The 23,192-nt window shown below is 39.5% G+C and overlaps 2 protein-coding genes across 2 annotated transcripts; both read left to right on the forward strand.

Moving 5' to 3' along the window:
• Nucleotides 1–1,023: 1,023 nt before the first annotated feature.
• kcnk3b (potassium channel, subfamily K, member 3b) lies at nucleotides 1,024–3,178 on the forward strand (the record flags this gene model as incomplete). Its single annotated transcript, XM_080413805.1, has 2 exons — nucleotides 1,024–1,306; nucleotides 2,289–3,178. 2 exons carry the CDS (start codon nucleotides 1,024–1,026, stop codon nucleotides 3,176–3,178), a joined length of 1,173 nt encoding a protein of 390 aa, XP_080269931.1.
• A 3,375-nt stretch (nucleotides 3,179–6,553) lies between these two features.
• Nucleotides 6,554–15,868, forward strand: marc1 (mitochondrial amidoxime reducing component 1). The gene is made up of 7 exons (XM_080413915.1): nucleotides 6,554–6,835; nucleotides 11,269–11,439; nucleotides 12,025–12,187; nucleotides 13,213–13,356; nucleotides 13,497–13,558; nucleotides 13,816–13,887; nucleotides 14,024–15,868. The coding sequence occupies exons 1-7, from the start codon at nucleotides 6,585–6,587 to the stop codon at nucleotides 14,148–14,150; spliced, it is 990 nt and encodes a 329-aa protein (XP_080270041.1). The 5' UTR covers nucleotides 6,554–6,584; the 3' UTR covers nucleotides 14,151–15,868.
• The last annotated feature ends 7,324 nt before the right edge of the window (nucleotides 15,869–23,192 follow it).

Genomic DNA, 23,192 nt, shown 5'->3' on the forward strand with positions numbered 1-23,192 from the left:
TTCCACCACTGGTGGCGTCTAATAATTATTTGCAGACAAGAGAGAAAATTGTGTCGTTGCTAGACAACTTGTGAAGCCTGGAAACCGGTTATCTGTTTGAATAGTGAACACAGAGTAAATATTGTATTTGTAACATAGCCTACTGAACGTTATTTGAAAACGTGATACGCGTTAGCTTGTTGAAAGATGAAAATGACAGTTATAGCATAGGCCTACTCAGAATTATGAGCACTCTTCACACATTTAGATAATATTTATTCAGGCTTCAGGGAAACTACTGTAGGCTATCTCCCCGGCATCAAAGTGCTCAACTTCGTTAAACAACATTTCTTCTTACAGTAAAAAAGCATTCTTCGAAACTAATTTTTTTGGGGGGAAACCCGTGGGATTGCCCTGTGTGTGCCGTGACCCCCCAAAATAAAAGTGGGGAAAAAATCATATTTGAACTGGGGACCCCCTGATAAGCACTTGGAATGAGGCATTACATTTTGTTTGACTCGGTTCCACAGATAAATATTGTGAAAATAGGTTGCAAGGCGTTGTTGTGAGCTTGTAGATCGTCTATTTTCAAAAATCTTGCCTCTTGTATTATTTGACAATTTGGCCAATATTTGACCAGTTTTTATAATATAGCCTAGTTTGTTGACTACTTTTGATGCAGAGATGGTCTTTTTCTTTCTTTCCCCCCCTTTTTTTTATTGAGGTATTAAAAGGGTCTTGAAAGTCCTTAAATGGTCACTTTACTGTCACCAAGGGACCCCCAAAATCATGTGGGGACCCCCCTGGAGGTCCCGAACCCCAGGTTGAGAACCACTGTTCTAAATATAATGACGATGACAAATAGTCCAAATAACCCACAGAGGCACCCAACTGTGGTGTGTGGGGGTGGTGCTGAATGAACAGCTCCCAATCAATGTGCACTTCGCCGCAAGTCCCCCGAATGTTGGATCTCTATTATTCAATCAAGAACGCTGCTGTTCCCAAAACGACGAGGATAGGGACTTTCAGAGGGTCTTTTCTATCATGAAGAGGCAGAACGCCAGGACTCTTGCTCTCATTATCAGTATTTTAACCTACCTGGTGGTTGGAGCCGCCGTGTTTGACACGTTGGAATCTAAACAGGAGAAAAGTCAGAGGAGGAAGCTCGATGCGAGGAAATATGAACTTATGCGCAAATATAACTTGACCAAAGTGAACTTTGCCGAGTTGGAGCAGGTCGTTCTGCAGCTGAAACCGCACAAAGCTGGGGTGCAATGGAAATTCGCCGGATCCTTTTATTTCGCCATTACTGTGATAACGACAATAGGTGAGCCTCGATCCCTATTTTACACACGAAGCAGATGAAAGGCAAAGCTGTTTTGTTGTTGTGTATGAAGCTGCACTTCGCCTCAAAACGTTAAGTTTGAGACACTATTAGTCCAGTGGTTTTCAACCCTTTTCATAAGGTCTATATTTATTCGGCATTTGAGCCACGGATTCACCATTTGATGAGATTTAGACTCTCTGACCCAAGACCATAGCCAACGTTGATCAAAAATAACAATTCTTTACGGGTCCATTTGGTTTCATTTTACGCTCTCAAGAGTTAAAGATCAATAAGGGTCCATTTGGTTACCAACTCTCCATCATTTAGCTGAGGACCACCTGGTGGTCCCCGGACCACTGGTTGAGAACCACTATATCTATGACCACTTCAGTTTATCCAAGGACAAAGACAAGGACATAGCATTTTTTATGTAAGAAAAGTCTCAGCTGACACCACTACAGTAAAGCTGTGACACAGCTTTGCTTCAAAACATTAACGACAATTTGTAGAATGTAACTTTTTTTTAAAGACAGCGTCGCCGGTCTGCTTATAATTCCTCAATTTTATGGAATTCTTTTAATTCCTCAATTTTGGATTATAGACTCAACCACACTTTTGGATTAATGTAAGCTGTCAACACAATAGGCCTAGTAATTAAGACAATAAAAACACTTAAACAATAGCCTATTTCATGGCTTGTGTACTTGGCTTGTGTGAACTAGAATACAGACTATAGGAGAAAAAAAACTTCTTATTCGCAAGTTGCCATAGTTTCCACAGTTTCCATAAGAAAGTATGCACTTTACAATCATTTCTAAACATTACATTTACAGGAGGTTCCTTTATGCTATACATATGTGCTATAGTGCTTAATTTTATGATTATGCCAATGCTCACTGTGTCTATTTTTCATTTAATTTGCCATGTTTCTGTTTTACTCTTTTCTAATGTAAGAATAAATTGAATTTTCTTTTGTAATCAGGCTATGGACATGCTGCCCCCAGCACAGACTCAGGTAAGGTGTTCTGCATGTTCTATGCTCTACTGGGGATCCCTCTCACCCTGGTCATGTTCCAGAGCCTTGGAGAGAGAATAAACACGATGGTCAGGTATCTGCTGCACCAAGCCAAGAAGTGCCTGGGAATGCGCAAACCCGAGGTCTCCATGGCTAACATGGTGACCGTGGGCTTCTTCTCCTGCGGCAGCACATTGTGTGTGGGAGCTGTGGCATTCTCCCACTACGAGGGCTGGAGCTTTCTACATGCCTTCTACTACTGCTTCATCACACTCACCACCATCGGATTCGGTGACTACGTCGCCCTGCAGAAGGACCACGCTCTGCAGAACGACCCACATTACGTGGCCTTCTGCTTTGTCTACATCCTCATGGGCCTGACGGTGATCGGGGCCTTCCTCAACCTGGTGGTGCTGCGCTTCCTCACCATGAACGCCGAGGATGAGAGGAGGGATGCAGAACACAAGGCGTCCCACTCGTTGGCTGCAGCCGCATCCCAACTGCTCCCGGTGTCGGCCTCGACCACGATGTCCCCCATCCCTGTGGGAAATGCCAAGTCTAAGGGGGGTAAAGAGTTCAAAAGAGCTTACACTGAGGTGATGCACTTCCAGACGATCTGCTCTTGCCTGTGGTACCGGAGCAGCAGGGAGAAGATGCAGAGCTCCATGATGATTCCTCAGGAGCTGTCCTTTTCAGATGCCTACCTTCAGCAGAGCAGCTTATGTCCGCACCACATTGAGCCCGGGTCCACAGGGTGCGTGTGCGGCCCACGCCAATGTGCGAGCATAAGTTCCATAACAACGGGTCTACACATTCTGTCTCCATTCAGAGTGTTCAAGAGACGCAGCTCTGTCTAGCCTCCCAAATACAATACAGTATTGTTTTTTTGCAGCCCAGTGGATCATAGACCAAGTAGATGTTTTCAGTGCTGTAAGCCGTTGAAGACAGAAGGACATGAAAAACGGGCAAGCACAAGGTGAAAACATTAAATTACTATGCTTAGTCAAACTCATTTAAGCCAGACAAGCGGCAGATGTTTTGATTCTGTGACCATTTCGGAGTATTGTTTGGTCCAAGGGCTTAGCCATCAGGACTGATAGTTTATCTTTAATATACAGTAGGTGCCTGCCACTGGAACTGGTGGTGGCCTTCCAGGGCATACAGTGGTAATAGTCCTGTGTCTTTTCTAATGATATCAGCTATTAGCTGAAGTCATTGACACCTTTGATGGATACGTCAATTTGGATAACATCATGACAACAAGCTAACGAAAGCACAGCACATTTAGATGTTGTTCAAAGACAATGTAACAGTGGAAATCAACAAGCTGGGTACAGGTCTGTAGGCTACCCCATTGGTGTGGTTGTTTTTCTTGTTTTGTTCCATCTTTGCATCCCTCTCCACACTGCACTCCTTTGACCTCAAGGACTGTGTGAAGCTTCACAATATTTTGTGCCTATCAAACTAAACAGGTCAGTTACCTGGATTTAGTCTGTAGAGCAGGGTCAAACAGCACAGGCACATAATCCTCATATAATTTTATTTATCTCATTTAGTTTGAAACTGCTTGGGTTCCAAACGGAAGTGGCTTACTGTATCGGGACAATTAAGAAGACAAGCCACAGAAAACAAAACTGAAAAATAAATTGACTTTCAGAGGATATACAGTATACACTCATTGAGACGCTCTTTGTGACAAGCCTCACTTTTCTCATGAACCAAGCTGGATAACAAACTAGAATTATTGAATGCTATCTACTCAGGCCTTGCCTCCATTTACAGTACAAACCTCAGAAAAGAACTAGAAGTTATTGTTACCTGTGATTTGTCTGAATAATTGTCAAGGAAAGTACTTAATTTTGTTGCACTGCACTTATGTGGATGACGGACCCCGCACAGTAAAATCCTCAGTGTTAATTTATCATTTGTAACTCTGAGAGTGTACAAATGTAACCATATGGACCCGTATTTAACACTCTGGATGTACTACAGCTACATCATCCTTGTACACATTATGTGGAAGAGAAATAATTGCTATAGTACGTATGTATGGTGATATGTTTGGTTTGCTGGTATTGATTCATAATAATAATAGCCTATATTTTCTGCAAGTACTGTAACAGATTTAATGGAAACCGGTTTCTCTGCATTCTTTCTTGTAGAAGGCGTGTCATTTATGCCATGTAATGGAAATTACGTGTTTTTTATTTATTTATCTTATGTTACAAAAATGTATGAATATGTGTCTAATTTATGAGACTAGAGACGAAGCAGCAATGGATAAGGTAAAGGAAAGGCACACAGTAAAATTTTGATTAAACTCAAAATTAACATTTTGCTGTGCTTGAGGAAAGCACTAACAGGATATAATACTGGACCAGCTAAAGCCTGAATTATAAATCAAAATAAGTCTTAAGGAATATATGAGTCTAGAGACCATTGATGACCATTGAAGGGTTGACAATTGAAGGGCAACATTTTTGAGAAAGTATGTACTATATCTCTATAGAACAAAATGAAATACATTGAAGCTGTTCCTGCATCTCAAGCATCTTGCTGATATTCAGCAAGGGAGTGGTTTTCCATAATTCCACCAAAATCAATCAATCAATATTGTTGATCACTGTGAATGATTATTGCAATGGTTGGAGTACTGTATCTACAATCTACAAGATTAAATAAGAGAAAAAAAATAACGGCCTAGAAGGATTATTTATACAACAATATATTGGATCTTTTGCTCTATTTAAATATTAATTTCTAGTGCTTGTCCACTTGTATCGATGTATTAAATGCACACAGAAAAAGGATTGTGGTTAAGATGTAGTCATTCCAGGAACCTTTTTATCAACATCAATATTGTTTATGCCAGTGTACCACAGGAGAGAAAACACTCATCATCCTGAATATATAGAAATAACAGTGTGGCCCAGATGGTGGCCCCATGGGAATATTGACCAAAGTCCAATTATGACTCCTACACTTTTCCTGTTTGATGCCATAGGTTAGAGACAAATAATGCCAAGAGAAGACTTTACATGACACTGGTGCAACACAGGTTTATGGAGCTCTTATTCATGCAAAGGCACAAGACTGCTAATGGGCATGACTTGAAAATGCACATTAAAGTTGCACAGAATTCATAATGCACAATAAAGGCCAATTTATAAACTTTAAATAACTGATTTATAATACCTGATAACTGATCATCTAAAACATTTTAGTCACCACTGTGTTTCAGTTGCTGTTTCATCTTCTTTAAGCCCTGACATTTCTAAATCATGCACCATGTGACCTGTCTCTTCTCAGTTGTTGAGCATATAGAGCAATTAAGATTGTACCTTGTTATCATAATAATGTGCTTGCCGTTGCTACATGAAGACAGCCAGCTAGTGCTGGCGTCATGCCTGTGAATGTGCCTTCAGCCATTAGGCGTGCACAGGACAGCAACAGAAGGAGTATCCATCCATTCGACAAATCCCTGTATTGACTCCCCACCGTGACAGCATCTGCTGTTTTCTACTTTGGCCATAAACCTGGGTATCTATGTCAAAGACAAAAATAGTTTCACTCAGAAGGTCAGCTGAGCCATTACATCACCCAGGCCTCTTCTCTGAGAGCAACTGTTTGTTTATTTTGGGACACATTTTGGGGTATTAAAGATTAAACTGAGAGGCCTCTCTGTCACTGGTTAGTCAGGCGAAAGTGAGCACAATTATTTGACTCTGCGTAAGTGCTTAGGCCTATGTGTTACTTCTCAACCATGTGTCCGCTTGGAATTTTAGGCCCATGACAATCTATCGAGACTGGATCCCCAATAAAGTCTTTCAACAATGCCACAAAAGCTCTTGTCAGCCTATAGGTTCTTTGGGGTATTTCTAACCTTTAAATCTTATTTGGGTGCAATTAATTAATGCACAGTGCATCTACAACACAACACAAATTATAAATAATAATCAAAATCAACAAAGTATTAGTAAAGTTTTCAAATAATTGTAGTGGAGTAAAAGTATAATATTTGCCTCTGAGATATAGTGGAGTAGAAGTAAAAGTATAGAAAATTGGAAATACTCCAGTAAAGTAAAAGTACCTCAAAAATTGTACTTAAGTACAGTACTTATAAGTAAATGTACTTAGTTACTTTCCTCCACTGCTCATACTAATGTTCTTGAACAACCCCCTGTGAAACGTCACACGCGGTTAGACACGCCCCTCTTTCATAAAATTCAATGTCCGACGCGCAACTCTTTTAAAGGTTTAAAAATGGACCTGAAGGGAGCGTTGATGAATGCATTTGCGGACCATAAGAAAGTTGCTCTGTTGGTCGGGGGAGCTGGTGTTGCTGTTCTAGGCCTTGGTCTCGGATATAAACACTTTCTAAAGCCAGAGAAAGTTACAGCGGTGGGTGTTGTGTCGCAGCTGCTTGTTCACCCCCTGAAATCTGGGAAAGCGCTGTCCGTCGCTCTGGCAGAATGTCAAGAGTTTGGATTGAAATATGGAGAACTTCAAGATCGGTAAGTAAGTACTGTAGTATTGTGCAACACTTACAGTACATTATGGTAGGCCAGGGACTACATATATTCACCATTAACTAGTTGAATAAAGATGATTCTCATTCTGATTCGGATTGTGGGCTCGCTAAGGCAAGCACAGCACACTAGTTAACCTCCTCACTTATTATTGTCTCCGACTCCGCCAGGCCAAACTGTGTGTGTGTGTGTGTGTGTGTGTTTGTGTGTGTTTGTTTGTGTGTGTGTGTGTGTGTGTGTGTGTGTGTGTGTGTGTGTGTGTGTGTGTGTGTGTGTGTGTGTGTGTGTGTGTGTGTGTGTGTGTGTGTGTGTGTGTGTGTGTGTGTGTGTGTGTGTGTGTGTGTGTGTGTGTGTCTTTCTGGGCACCAAAACCTATTGGGCCCAGGGAATACTGGGCTCCAAAACACAGTGGGCACCAGCCAGGTATTTCTGGTGAAAGAATTGTGCCCAGAAATATCTGGTGCCCACCGTTCCGATTACCTGTATGAATATACTCTACCTACCACAGACTGGACAAAATAATATTTTATTCACTGAATAAATTACACAATAGAGCTTTAAGGGGCCATTCACACTGAGCACTATAACTATAACGATAACTATAAAAATACAGTTTTAAGAATCTTTCCAAGTCAAGTGAATGACAGCGTTCACAGTTCACACCAACTATAAAACAAAATACAATGGTGAACGATACAGTTATAAAGTTATCATTATAGTTATAGTGATCAGTGTGAATGGCGCTTAACACTATCAATGCTTAACACTATCAACAATCTCAACACTTCTAAACCTACTAAACTATTACATCTCTTGACTTAAAGGACTCAAGGACTTCACCCATGTTCAACCTATCTTCATATGATTGGTCCTCACTATTAGATTTTGACCAAGTAGACAAAAGTGGTACCATATTATAATGTAATGCTCCTTATACTATGGTACCATTTCTGTCCTCTTGGTCTGTGTCTCAGAGGAGGCTTGTGGACAGTTCAGAAACCTGCCTACCAGTGATCATCGGTAGGCAGTTTTGGTAATATCAAACTTAAAAAATATTATTAGATATTTTTGGGGTCTTTTTCTGCCTTTATTGATAGTCCACAGTGAAGAGAGACATGAAACAGGGAGAGAGAGTTGGAGAGTGACATGCAGCAAAGGTCTGTCGGGCTCGGGAATCGAACCAGAGACCTTGGCTATCGGCACCCCCACTTTTCTTCTTTTAAAAAAAAAAAGATGTGTTTGGGGCTTTTCTTCCTTAATTCTTTGTTAATGCAGGAACAATGTTTTGTATAATATCATGCTAACTGACCAGGAAGAGAAAGACTGTAGTTTCTATTGACTTGGAATCCCCACTGAGGATGACACTGGTAGGCAGGTTGCTTAACTGTCCACAGCCCACCAATGAGACACAGAGTGAGTAGAGTTGAAAATGGGTGAAGTGGTCCTTTAACACTATCAATACTTGACACTAATAATTAACACTATCAACACTCTCAACACTAACAACATTCTTAACACTAACAACATTATCTAACTACTACATACTGGCTACCAACATAGCGAGCCCATAGAATGCATATTAGTGGAAAATTGGCTCTTTTATTAATGAAAATAAAGCACTTATTAATGCCTTATTCTGCAGGACCATATGGTAAATGGTAAGTGGTGCATTTTATATTTACAATGTGCATTACATTCGCCCATTCACACACCGACGGAGGAGTAAACCAAGGTTTACTGCAAGGTACCAACCTGCTCATCACAATCAGGTGTTCAGTGTCTTGCTCAAGGAAACTTCGACACTAATTCTGGGGGAGCCCGGGTTCGAACTGGGAACAAGTTTCCTTAGCGGCCGCTCTACCTCCTGTGCCACTGCCGCACCATATTTTTCAACTACTATGCCATTAACTAACAATGTTCCCTCAATAACCATCTAATTACTGCTTATTGACAATAACTTAAGTAAGGATGTTGTACATAAATTATGATGTTTATTATGTTTAGCTCAGTATGGGCCTGATAAGGTAGTTCACCACAAGAATACTCATTCTCCCGTAATAACACTTAATAGATAGTCTGTTCTAGTAAGAAAACTCACAACGGCAAGTGTTAATAAATAGTGCCCATATAACTCTAAATTAAGTATTTTTTTACTCAGAATATGCTCCCCATTCTAAAACGAGGTCTCGCTCATAACTAATTCACTAGTAGTTTGACACTTATTAATCCACATTCCACTTTGTTTCGCTATTCTAAAGTTGCCTTCTCTATTCACACTTAGTACGGTAAATCCATTATAGCACACAACAACCGCAAATAGCAGTCCATATTCTTAAGTGATGAGTTGGAAAAACCCGGAGGTCTTTTGAACAGGTTCTGGTCCCATACACTAGAGAAAAAAAAATCAGCACAGGTAGGAAATATCACCTTTTATTAATGGACCACTTCAGAGATTTTCAAGACTAGTAACAAATGTCCTGCCTAAACTTGCTGTATAATGTTCAGCTTGCAGAGCTTTTTGGTATGTACAGGATCACACAGAGTTTCTATGTCTATGCATTTGTTATCATACTGTATGACATGCTTGTGTAAATACTGAGGCCAGTTTTCAATATTCTATTTCTCCGAGACAGGTTGCATTTAGCACCCTAAATTCCACATCTGATGACAGGCCAAGTAGCAGCATCAGAGACTACAACAACAGTTTTCTGCCTCGCCTGCGTCATCAGGCATAGGAATTCGGATGGTAAACAGATCGAGCAGCATCGAGATAGTTCAGGCGGTCAAGCTGGTTCCCACGCTAATTCACCCTCCAGTCTCATTTCGCCCACAATCTAACACATACATGTATGCCCTCAATCCTAATGGTTCAATCTAGGCAGTCTTTTTAACCCATTAAGACCGGGAACGCATCTATGTAACCACTTAAACCATTATTGTATACTTTGTATACTTTGTATACTATTCAAAAATAGCAGATATACAAGCTCATAGCGTGGCACCGAGTGCCACGCTACGAGATTGTAGATCTGCTATGTTTTTTTAATCGTGAAAATGTGTGCAAATCTTTTGAGTAGATATATATTTTTAAAGCAAAATGTTTAACTCAAATCTTTGCTTCTGGGGGGTCCCTGGAACAACATATTTTGAGATGGGGGTCCGCGGCCAAATATATATCATTTTGGGGGCCCTTGACATGAAAACGTTTGAGAACCACTGATATAACAACAAACTTTTTTCAGAAGTTATAGGATTTAGAAGACGTTTGAAGATATTAGCTAAAGATATTATATATGATTATGATGTATAAATATGATGTATAAATATTTTCACAATTTATTTTCAAAGTTAGCAGATCTAGAAGCTCATAGCGCGGCACTCAGTGATTTTTGAATAGCACAAAGAAATCTATAAAATACAAGGATGCGTTCCCAGATTGTATGGGTTAAGCAGAACGCCTCTCACTCTTTCATGCTACACACTCAGTATAGGTCAGCGGCACCTCTACCGCAGCCTGTCAGTGATCAGACTCCCTCCACTTCCACCAGCCTCCTCCTGTAGTTAGAGCTGTCGCCATTACACATTTATGTCGACGATTAATCGTCACACATAATTGCGATTCATGTTTCAATTGTGTTTTATTTCTGTTTGCCTTTTAGGCTTCGTAATCAAAAAATGCACAGGGCCGATATGTCAAATAACTTAAATTCACAAAGAAATGACAGACAGCATTGTGTCAAGCATGCCAATTGTGTGCATTCTTGTGGATCATTGTATCATGTTTAATATCTGTGCATCATTAAGTTATGCCCCATGAAGGGTTCAAAATAAATTTTGTCATGTCCATGTAATAATTCTGCATCTTTAGGCTCTGTTTCAGGTGGTGGTGGGGGGGTCTAGGGGGGGTTTGTAATCTCACAGTCTGTGTCATGCTTACGCAGATGAATCTAATATCACAGTTGCAGAGCCAAAACAATGCAATATCATTGCAACACATGGTTTACTTGACAGATGCGTCTGACTGACTTCTGACTTAGTTACTGACTGACAAAAGACAAGACTATAAGTGTATATCATGCCATACAATACATACACCATACTTGGGCAATGGGCATAATGGCATGCAGAAAAAGGCATTAGTGCTTTACATAATGCCAATTAAAGAGCCATGATAGTTCATGGTGAATATGTACTGTAAGTGTTACTGGGATTTCCCTCTAGCATTATTTTACGGACAGTAGGAGAGTTGAGAAAGATCGTATCATGACAGTTTTGCAGCTCTATTAGCTTGCAGATTGGCCATCGTATGACAAAGTATAAATTAGTCTTGAAGGCTCTGACCAGCCCGTTTGTAAGGGTCTAGATCAGAGCCCCTTTTCTCAGCACCTTTCTCCATCTATGCTTTTGTTTTGATCTAGACACTGGCTTGTGATCACAGAGGATGGCCACATGGTGACAGGCAGGCAGGAACCCCGTCTGGTCCTCGTGTCTTTGACCTCCGAGGGACGGCAGGTCTGTCTGAACGGACCTGACATGGAAGAGTTCAGGTTCCCACTCCAACAGCCTGAAAACTGTGTCATCGACTGCAGGTTCCTGTATCATTTTAATAGGGGTTCAATAAACTACATGGGTCAATCAGTTATAAAGTTATTTATGTTTCGTCATAGGGACATGTTGCAGACGTGTAGAAAAAGTCAGAATAATTGGGTCTTTTATATATTTTTATATATATTTATATATATTTCTTTGCAATGTACTTTGCATTTGCACTTGCACTATCTGACATTTTGTTAGAGTGGTACATGTCACATTATTAAAATAGTCTTTATGTATTGCCTTTCACGTTAGTTGACAGTTGAACTTATGATCAGATAAAAAAATGGGATCAGATAAAAAAACGTGAGATCCGGACACTCAAGGTTAAAAGAGGGAACAGCCTTTATTTAATAGATAAAGGCTGTTCCATCTTTTAACCTTGAGTGCCTGGATCTCCCATTTTTTTTATCTGATGTCTTAATCCCGTCTGATTCAGGAGCACCTTTTTACAATTTTAACTCTGTTGACTTCTACGTCTCCGGTGATCACGTTCTCTCTGAACTTATGATGATCAGTTGGACAAAGTTTCTTGTCATTTTGTTTACCCAACTCTTATGTTGTCCAACTCTGTATTTCAGAGTCTTCGGTGCTGACATTCAAGGCAGGGACTGTGGTGAAGAAGCCTCCAGCTGGCTCAGCCGTTACCTGGCATCTGAAAAAACCTTTCGCCTAGTGCACTTTGAACCCCACATGAAGCCCAGGAAGCCAGTGGAGATTGAGCCCCTTTTCCCACAATATGAGGTAAATGGTTCTGTTACTTCTGAGAACTCTTTAAGTTTAAGTGTTGATTTTTTTGTTGTTGGACATAATGTTTCCAATGGCTTTGAACCTTGCTCTCTGTGTTATTGATTGCTTATAATATTGGTGAGCAAAGAGTAAAAGATTAATCTGCTGTTGCTTTGATTTTACCATTGCTCTCAATGATTAATTATACAGCTACAGGCTGTACATTTCTATTGTGAAATCACTGGTTTACTGTTTATTGTCTTGCTTTGATCTTCCTTATCACATCCCATCTTGTACATCAGTGACATGACATCCCAGATAACTTATTTAATCCTTTTTTGACACATGTTGCATTTCCTTCTTTAAATTCACCATATGAATAGGGATTAGATCATTTTATACAACTGACATGACATTGTCATTTATAGGGGGATATTACAAAAAATATATATTTTTTTACCAATGTGTTTGTAAAAGTGTCTAGCAGAAATTCAACTCCCCTAGGGCAGTGTTTCCCAACAATGGGTTGAGACCCATTTTGGGTGACAGACCCAATTTTTATCATTTTAAATTATTTCAAAAGTAAAAAAACATTATTCAAAATAATTTCAGTAACAAAATGCATGAAAAAACTCAAGAAATCATGAAGATAGCAAATCTACAAGCTCACAATGCGTCGCGATTTGATGCGTTCTCCTGCTCATCACACCCATTTTTTGTGTGAAAATATACATTGCTGGGTGCATGCTTTTTTCTTTTTTGGGCCATCAGGTGTATGGGGAAGATGGTCTCCTCAGTGTGGATACAGTGAAGAGACACACATGGCTCCTTATATATATATATATATATTTGGATTCTGCACCCCTTAATACCCCTAAAAGAAATTATGCCATAACAGGGTTGACATTTTTGGAAATCTGACCTAGACTAATGCCAATATAACAGAGTTCAGGCAAGTAACACAGTCATACAATGAAGTATAAACTAGCCTTTATGCCCTTTGTAATGTGTGCCATTGTTGCTGATGTAAAATCCTGTAGCAGGTGGCTTACCCTGACGTTGGACCGGTGATGCTACTGTCGGAGGCCTCAGTGAGGGATCTGAGCACCCGGCTGGAGAAAGACGTCACGGTGGAACGCTTCCGTCCAAATATCGTCATAAGTGACTGTGAAGCCTTTGATGAGGTGAGGTGTGATTTTTGCTGTCAAGAATCATCTTTATTATCTCACTATGAGAATTACTGACTTTTGCACATCATTTTTGGAATTAATGGTTTCTTTTGTCATTGTGACAAAGTATTACAAAAATATTGCATACATTTTAGGATTCATGGGAGGCGGTTCAGATTGGAGATGTGCGAATGCAGCGTGTGATGTCATGTGGAAGGTAACATGGTTGACACAAATTTCAACTGTAATGTGCACATCTTCACTGTTCACAATTTCATGTAGAGAGACACCATGCTTTTAGATTTTTATATCATTGTCAATGTTGTAAAGCTTCATTATATGTTTAAAAAATGCTCTGAAAGTAGTGACCTAACAGTAGTGTAATGAATAATAATCATGATAATAATGTTGCAAGCTAATCTGTATTAATAATAATAATAATGTTGCAAGCTTATCTGTATTCATCGTTGCCAGGTGCATCTTCACCACGGTTGACCCAGAAACAGGTATAATCAATAGAAAGGAGCCTCTAGATACACTTAAAAGGTAAGAAAAATCAAGAAAAATCTATGGTGCACATAGTTTGGAAACACTTTTTATGTTGTAATCCATGTCCAATAACCATTTTCTCTGTCGGAATCACACCTTAATGTGTCCTAATTTTGGGTGCTTTATTTTTCAGCTATCGCCAGTGCCAGCCATCAGACAAGCACATTTACAAAACCGCACCTTTATTTGGGCAGCTGTATACTGTCAAAAAGACAGGAGTCCTCCAGGTCGGAGACATCGTGTACAAGATCAGCCGTTGAGAGAGAAAGAGAGAGAGAGAGAGAGAGAGAGAGAGAGAGAGAGGGAGGTAGGGAGAGAGAGATATGACATAACCACACACAAACATTTCACATATGAGTGTGGCAAATAAATCTCTTGAATGCTGGATCAAACCCAGTCTTAGAATACCATTTTACAGAAGAATAAAGAGATATCTGATTATTATTAACACAATTGCTATAGAGGATCACCTTCAGAACACCACACCAAAACAAAAAAAGACATAAAATAGTAAAAAGGATCAGATTGTTAAAAATCAGACTACTTGATTCACAGACGTTGCAAATTAATTCACTCAAACTATTGTCTGACTATGTCCTTAAGTAATTCCATGTGTTCTGGACTCTGATGAAGACGCCATAGCTTCAAAACATTATTCGTATTTTGCAGGCGTGTTTGTTGATTAAATAATATAAAAGAAGATCTGTGTGCTCCAGTGTCTTTCTGCGGGCCAGTCCTTGTACAGTGAAAACACAGGACACTGCCAGTGTTGTCAGACCAAAACGTTTGCATCTAAATCAACCCTCTTTGTGCTCCAACCACTTTTAATCTATCTTCACATGACATCACAATAAGCTTCAGAGACAGAGCCACATTCCGATATTTTATCACAACTCCATAGCAAGGGATGCTGCGGGCCAGCTAGCCTACTTGCACACATCTGGGGATGCATGTATCCCCAGATGTATTTGTACACAACTGCGCAAACTGGGCAAAAATGGTAATAGACTACTGAAATAATCACACATTTTCCAAAGTAACAAACAGTCATTCTATTCTGGCCTGACTGTATCGAGTTGAAAGGTTATGCAGACAAAGACCCAACTGCCTATGCCTATAAGTATGGTACTGTAGAATACTTAAATGCAAAATGATTACTGCTCTAACCAGCGTCTACAATATCTGGTGTTTGATTGGCTACTTGTATGTCAACAGAAATATCATCGTCATGGCACCACTATGTGGGTTATATGTAACTATGACGCGTCAAGCAGCTGACCAATGTGGCTTTCCCCTGTGGGTTCCGTCTCCTGGGGGGTTGTGATATATCTCCTTGCTCTTAAATGTTTATTGTCTCCGCCAGGCCGAAGGCATGGAGGAGAGTATGTTTTACCCCTTGTCCGTCCGTCTGTGTGTGTGTGTGTGTCCGTCTGTCACCAGCTGTGATTGGCTAGCGAGACACATGATGTCATCATGCGAATCGGTACACATTATCTTAGACAATTCCGTCCGATTTGTCACGTTCCATCCTGATTGGTGAATTCAGAACATTGCTGGCCCACACTAACCTACCTGACCTGGCGGAGACCTGTGCTCCGAGGAGCACTTCTTCTAGTCTTCTACTGTAATTGTGAGTGCGGAGTAATATGTAGCAATAATAGCAATATTATTATTATTATGTAGCATAATATGTAGCAGAGCCAATGCCAAGATAAAACATAATATTCACTGTTTTCCAATTGAGTTATCTGACTGAACTATCACAAAATTACCCCCCACATAATGTCACATTTATGCTGTAGGTAGTGTAGCAATTGATTGTTTTATTCATTATTGTACTGTTTACCTGTATGTATTTTGTTGCAGTGTTGTTTGTCTCAGACCAAGGACCACAATGAAAACAAGTCGCAAGACTTTTCTGTGTCTGTATCCTTGACGTTTCTATGATGAACATGATGTAACATGTGTTTTTCTCCTGTATAACGTCTAATAAAATCAAATAAAATAAAATAAAATCACATTAGCCCAAAATACATTCCTTCAATATGTTTAATAGCATGCTGTCAGCAGAAATGTGCTGCCAGCTGGATTGTGGCTATAGTTTTCAACAGTAAACCGCTTTTATTGGCATGTGTTCTGGCAAGCCCCACCTCACCATGCTGGTGGCAATTTTCTATTGTCCAATAAAAATACTCTGTTCAGTGTCAAATGTATAGTTTATAGTTAGAGTCGTTTTTCATCCATAGCCATAGAGTAAATTTAAATAAACGTAAAAAAAATTGAGCAGGTAGGGCAGTATTTGCCATAAATGGAACCATCTTTAGTGTGCTGTTCTACAGGACCACCAGTAGGGAGCAATAAACCATCACTTGTCATCACAACAGCCTAGAGAGGGTATTTTAATCAATTAATGAATTAAATTGCTTTATGTTAAACCATTTTTTAATTAAATAAAGAAATTACCCATCCCTTACGATATTGTAAGACAGCATCAAATCGGTGAATTAATGTTTTATTACAGTATTTCCACTAAAGTAACAAAAGAAAAGATGCAAAATAAAGATAAGGACAAGACACAGTAAATTAAGTATAATATACTTAATACCTTCTCTTAATTTCCTTTATCACGTTGAAGCCTTATTTATGCAGAGAATGTTGAATGAGCACAGTGTGCCATGCATCACTCAGATAGATAACACATGCACACCTGGCAACAGATTAGTAAGGTAAATATCAAATTCAATTTAGTTTAAATAAGCCCTTAGTGATGGTTTGAGTAGCTGATGGTATAACTGTAATCCAATTGTATTGTTTTAGAGAAAACAAACTTGACACCACACTGGGATCTCATATCTGTCCCAACCTCGTGAACGTGATATCTCAGGAAACCCTTAAAGGAATTTCATGATATTTGGCACTTGAGGTCCACTTGGTCCCAAGGATGAACTGATTACGAATAGGTGAGGTCAAAGTCATGCTGACCTCACAAAACATAATTTAACAAATTATATTCCTTTAAGGTCTTTCTTCACTACATTTACTACAGTATATGAGTCTGGACAGACACGGATATAAACGGCAACTGGTTGGTGGATGCGTACAACCGCAATGTGGTATTTCTATTTATTTATTTTTAAAGTTTTTGTTTAGTTTTTATGACAAAACTCTTTGTTGTCTCACTGAGGTTGGTGTATTACACAGAAGCTGGCAAACGCCAGAATTAATGAACACCAAGTGGCAAATACTTCCCTGCAAATAATGTAAATATTTTCTGTAAATTATTGTGAAACATCCTATCCTACTATGAAATCCAACCATCCCTCTATAAAATTGAGAAAAACAGTCCATCTGGCCTCTCTGCCATCAATAGATGACCATTCAATATGAAATTGCCATGTGATTTCATTGGAAGTTGGTTGTCATGGAGACATCACAACCAATTGGTGGACGGAAACATTTATAGTTAGTATGTGACTACAGCAGGTATGATATTAGTAGACAGTCAGCAGAAACTGTAGCCTAATTAGGAGATGATTTTGGCATTGTGATGAAAGAATATTGCAGCGTTGAGAAATGTAACCTGTCTATTGACCTGCATTGACCTGAGCAAAACAATTTTCCCTTGTGGATAATAAAGACATCTAATCTAATCTATTACCATTTTTGCCAAGTTGTGTGCAAATACATCTGGGGATACATGCATCCCCAGATGTGTGCACGTAGGCTAGCTGGCCCGCAGCATCCCTGGGTATGGAGTTGTGATAGAATATCGGAATGTGGCTCTGTCTCTGAAGCTTATTGTGATGTCATGTGAAGATAGATTGACAGTGGTTGGAGCACAAAGAGGGTTGATTTAGAGGCAAACGTTTTGGTGTGACAACACTGGCAGTGTCCTGTGTTTTCTTTCTAAAATGGATCAAAGGCCTCTGTGTGTAACAGCTGCTGGCAGAGTTGTGATAAAGTAATAATTCACAAAGCTGTACTACGGTTCAGATCAAATGTGGTGCTGGGATAGCCTGGCTCCAGACCAATGTGGTATCATGATACCCATTTATGGACTTATAGAGCCCAATTTGAACAGACACACACAGAGATAAGTTTGGATACTGAGTGGTCTACAGTGCACATTCTAGAGTGGTTGCTCTAACACTAGATGTCCAGTTCAAAGGATGATTCCCAGAGGACATCTGACCTTAGCTGACCTCTAGGATCTTGGGGTGTTGTTCTTCTGCACAATGGACACACACACAAGAGATGTAGCACACACACCTAGCTCCGTGCACATCCAACACACACGAAGGCAATGTATGCAAGTACATAGACACACATGTGAAGTCTGCCTATAAATACTGTGAGGACAAAGAAACCGTCCCTTCTTCTTCTTCTTGCGTCTCCGGCCACACCATGTAGCAGCAAGGCTGACTCCTGTGCTCTGTACTCTGTTTTTGTCCAATAAATCGACTTGAGGAACATTACTGGTCTGGACCTTTCTACTTCCTTTCAACTATATTGTCACACTTGTGCAAAATACACCACACCATAGACCCCACTGATAATCAGACTAGTGCTGGGATGCTGTAAACTAAGGATAGTACACATGAGAGGAGGTAAAGAAGGGTTCACTGTGATGTCATGTATTCATCAGCCATCAGTCTTAATATTAGTCATGCTGACTTATACTACTATGTACTATGTTAATATAGCAGTACTGTATCATCAATAGGAGGGTGAGCATAAACCTGTAACCTTTGTGTTTTGTAGGCAATTACTTTTAACCCTGTTCATGATATACACTACACCAGTGATTCCCAAACTTTTTAGCTCAAGACTCAAAAGAGAAATCAGATGTTTGCTCGGGACCCAAATTAGTGAAAATAGAAGATCTACAAGCTCACAACGCTTCGTGCCGCGTTGCGAGCTTGCAGATCTGCTATTTTCACTACTTCTTAAACATTTGTATTCTAATTTAGGTCATTTCTTTGATTGTTTTTATTCTATATACTAGATTGAAATTATTTTTGAAAAATGTTTGAATTGGTGTGGAAATCCTTAGAAAATCTTTCAAAGTAATAATAATTTTTAGTCATTGATTATTATATTTACTCGCGACCCACGAAAATGGATCTGTGACCCACAAATGGGTCCCGACCCACTGTTTGGGAAACAGTGCACTACACTAAAAGTATGGTTTCAGTCTCAGTTTTTAAAGATATTTTTATTTGACTAAAACTCCCCTAAAAAATCTTTCCAATTCAAGTACATTTTATTTATAAAGCACATTTAAAAACGACCAAAGTTGACCAAGTGCTGTACAACATGAATAAAACAGCATACAGAATTTAACAGACAATAATCAACATTAAAAACATGAGAGTTAAAACAGCATAAATTAGACCAATATACAACAATAACAGAAAGAACAGAAGATACAAATTGGTGGCAGAAAACACTTCAAACTGGTTCAAAGGCTATGGAACAAAGGTGTGTTTTGAGTCTGACTTAAAAGTGTCCAGAGAGGGGCAGATCTAACAGGTAGGCTCAGGCTGTTCCGTAATTTGGGGCCAGCAACAGAAAAAGCTTGATTACCCTTAAAATGCTTCAACTGAGATTGTGGGACCGTGAGAAGCCTCTGGTCAGAGGGTCTCAGTGGCCTGGAGGTCTTTAGGGGGCAGAGGAGTTCGGAGATGCAGGGTGGTGGTGCTAAACCATTAAGGGCTTTAAAAACATACAGTAAACAAAAGTTCTAAGTCTGATTGGGAGCCAATGAAGGGAGGCCAGTATCAGGTGATGACTTTGCTCAATATATACAGGAAAGGTTTTTAGTATGTTGTTCAAACTCACACAGCCACAGTATCAGCTATATCCATAGAATATCTCTGTATCCACCATGAGGACATGTGTTAAAGCTTCTCTAAGTGATATTGTTTCATTAAAGTTAGGGTAAGTGATTTTACTTTAAAATAAGTGTTAAATACTGTAGGAGCCCTATCTTGCCTTACTCCTAAACCTTTTTGGCATTTTTTTACTATTTTCTCTATAGCAACGATTGTTTTGGGAATATAGACACCCCATCCCTAATATTCTTAAACATTTCTTTATACATTGAAAAACATTTTTAAAATTGTTGAAATAGCCGATCTACAAGCTCACAGCGTGAATAGCCGATCTACATCTACTCGTTGTGAGCTTGAAGATCAAAATATAAACAAAATGCCTAAGAATATTAGGGTGTCTATATTCCCATAGCAATCGTTCCTATAGAGAAACTAGATTTTCAGTTCACGATAACAACTTCATCCAAGAACTCATACAGGATACATGATAAACAAGTGAAATTGGAAGTGATGAAGAAAAAAAAATTAGCGTCCAAAATTGGAAATGGTCTGGAATACTATAAAATTTAAGCCGATAAATGATATTTGGTGAGGTTCTCTCTCCTGTTAGGATGAAATTGGTAACACACCAGAAAATGCTCTATTTTCTGTTTACTAAAGAGCTGGAGAGACGGAGAGACCCGTTACCGAATAAACATTCTATAGCAATGATTACTATCAGAATGTAGAGCTTTGATGATTTATAAAAATAGAAAAAAACGATTTTCTTAAAATTAGAAAATATAACTTACAGCACTCTAAACGAATCCCCCATCTATTTATACAGGTAGCCAGCATAGTATTACTACTTTTCTTTGGGAATTTCTTTGAATTGTCAACTTTTGTTAAGATTTTTTATGCAAAATATGAATTCCCCAAAAAGTGCCAAAGAGCTTTCTTCACATAAGGAACAAAAATAACAAACAATTGTAAGCCAAGCACATCCTCTTTCAAGTGTGAAAAAACGAGCATGCATGTTGTTGCATGTCAACGACGCCCCCCATGTTGCTACTCATGAAAGGATAGTCAAGCTGTCAAACAGCCGCGGGTAATGATAAACTACAGTACAGGAGATGCTGTTGCTTAACAAGAGCCCATTCTGAACCACTGGTTTGCCCCAGTCTGTCACCTTCACAAAATGGATAATTTTAGGGGAAATAATGTAGGTTTTTGGACAAAGAATGTGTTGAAACACAAGGTCACATGGTTGGTGTAGGAAATCTGGCTGAATGCTGCTGCCACCATGTCATCTGAGCTTGGAGCACTTCAGTAGGCTACTCATGCGTAATTATCTCAGTCTATAATCTTTCTGGAGCCCTGTGGTCTGAAAGGGCACTCACCACCACAACATACACGCTACAGCAATATAGTAGACATATGTTTATGTGTATGTATCATTGTATACTTCAGACTTGACACTCAGTTACATGCATACACGCACACCTTGGAAATACCCTTTTGCACTGTTTAAGTGTAGCCTATGTGTGGTTCTGTTGTCTTAGGATCATGAGTGTCATTGAAACTCAATATGTCTGCCAATGTCACCATTCCTGTATAGTGATTCTGCTTCACATTGCTTTTTGTTTTTATCCAGTTTTTTGCTTTAAATTTCATATTTTACTGTTCATTTGTTTTGTTGTGTATTGTTATGATTTTATTATTTCTGCAGCACCTTGTTTTAGAAAGTGTTTTATATATACATTTCACCTTACCTTACCTTACCTTACCTTACTTTACGTTACCTTACATAATTCCCTATTTCAAGTTACATATGTAATGTTTGTCGCAATGAGGACATCATAGCTACATGTGCAAAAAAATGCACTCCTGAATCCAGCATCACTTTACAACACTTAAGTGAGGCCACGGTCAGTGTGGTTTTCATTATGATCAGCGGTGTGGGGAGAAATTACAGACGGCTTCTGAGGCACACACACTTAACAAGTACATAACCGTTTATTTTTATCATTTAATTGTGTTATAAAATTAGAGCTATTTTGCAACACCCGATGTTGGTTAGATAGAAGTTTTAAAAATGAATTTCTTTCCTGTTTGCTGCCTAGTTCTACTTAAAACCTTTTTGATATGGTTTAAAACAGACAGCAGTGATTCACTTAGATCAATGAGTTTACGACAGTCTAAAATAAATGGCTGAGGAAACATTCTCATTAAATGCATTCTTAAACAGCTGAGAATTGTGGCCTAAAATGTGACACGGCCACTCTGGACCTTCGTCAAGAGTATTTAAAACAATTCTTACAGCCACAAATATTTAAAAAAAGTAGGCTATAAAATGGGGCTTAAGTGGTTAAATATTAATGGTCCACCCATTTTGTATGCTCAGGTGTGTGAGAATTCTTCTCCTGTGGGAGTATCTCTCAATAATTGACCATGACGTGTACAATCTGTCACATTATAGTCTACAAATTACTCTCTATTTTATCATTATAATCACCTATAAGGGCCTGGACCGCTGGTGTAGCGGTCCGGGCACCGCTACACCGCTACAGGGACGGTGGATCTTGTATTATGAATTCATAAAGATAACATAGTTGTTTGTAAACAGTGTGAAATATATTCAGGGATTGAGTTCCTCGAGGTAAAGTTTCTGTCCTCCATCATGGAGACTGGTGTTTGAATCCTCCATGGTACCTCCGGCTTGGCTGGGCGTGCCGCGCAGGTGGGAAGTTAGTTAGGACGGGCAATCACTGTCGCTGCATTTGCGACTGCTACAGATTTGTCTGTTCAACAGGTAGTGAAACTAGGAAGGATAGCGTGTTACAACACATGCATTACTCCCTCCCAGTGAAACTCCTCATTGTCAGGTGAAAATAAGTGTCTGGCAATGTCATGTATATCAGAAGCAACGTGTCATCTACACCCTCCCCATAACCAAACACTAGGGGTTAGCAGTGAGTGATAGGGACTGCAGACAAAGTGGGGATTTGGTAAGTTGTCTATAGAATATGCTTTTGATAGAGTTTATTTCCTGGATATGTGGGTTAGAACAAGTCTGGTACACTATGCACTGACTACCCTATAATTAAAAGATACAGATCAAACACTTTAAATTATAGACAAATTAGGAATCCAGCTGTGAGCCAATAACTGTGAGGATGGTATTCAGTACCAGTTTTTCAAAACATTTTGCAATGAGGAGGTGAGCGCAATTGGTCTGTATTGATTCAGTTCAGAGGGGCAGGTGGGGACAGGAATGGTGGGTGCAAGAACAGGCTTTCCCTCAGAAACTCTGTGAAAAACTAAATCAAGAATGCAAAACTTGCATAATGAGGACAAATTAGAACAGGACTTCAGCAGCATGAACACCAGGCAGGCCAGGCAGGCCTTGTGGGGTGGGTGGTCATGGCTTAGTGAGTAAAGAGTCCCTGAGCAAGACACTTAACCCCTAGTCTCGCGTCACCAGACAAC

This window comes from Gymnoscopelus braueri, assembly GCF_963280865.1.
Source record: "Gymnoscopelus braueri genome assembly, chromosome: 19".
Lineage (NCBI taxonomy): Eukaryota > Metazoa > Chordata > Actinopteri > Myctophiformes > Myctophidae > Gymnoscopelus > Gymnoscopelus braueri.

Excerpts from the sequence above, each read along its gene's own strand:
- marc1 (XM_080413915.1), top strand. The coding sequence starts at position 6,585 with ATGGACCTGAAGGGAGCGTTGATGAATGCATTTGCGGACCATAAGAAA. Across the intron at positions 6,836-11,268 it reads TATGGAGAACTTCAAGATCG|ACACTGGCTTGTGATCACAG; the intron begins GTAAGTAAGTAC and ends GTTTTGATCTAG. Across the intron at positions 11,440-12,024 it reads AACTGTGTCATCGACTGCAG|AGTCTTCGGTGCTGACATTC; the intron begins GTTCCTGTATCA and ends TCTGTATTTCAG.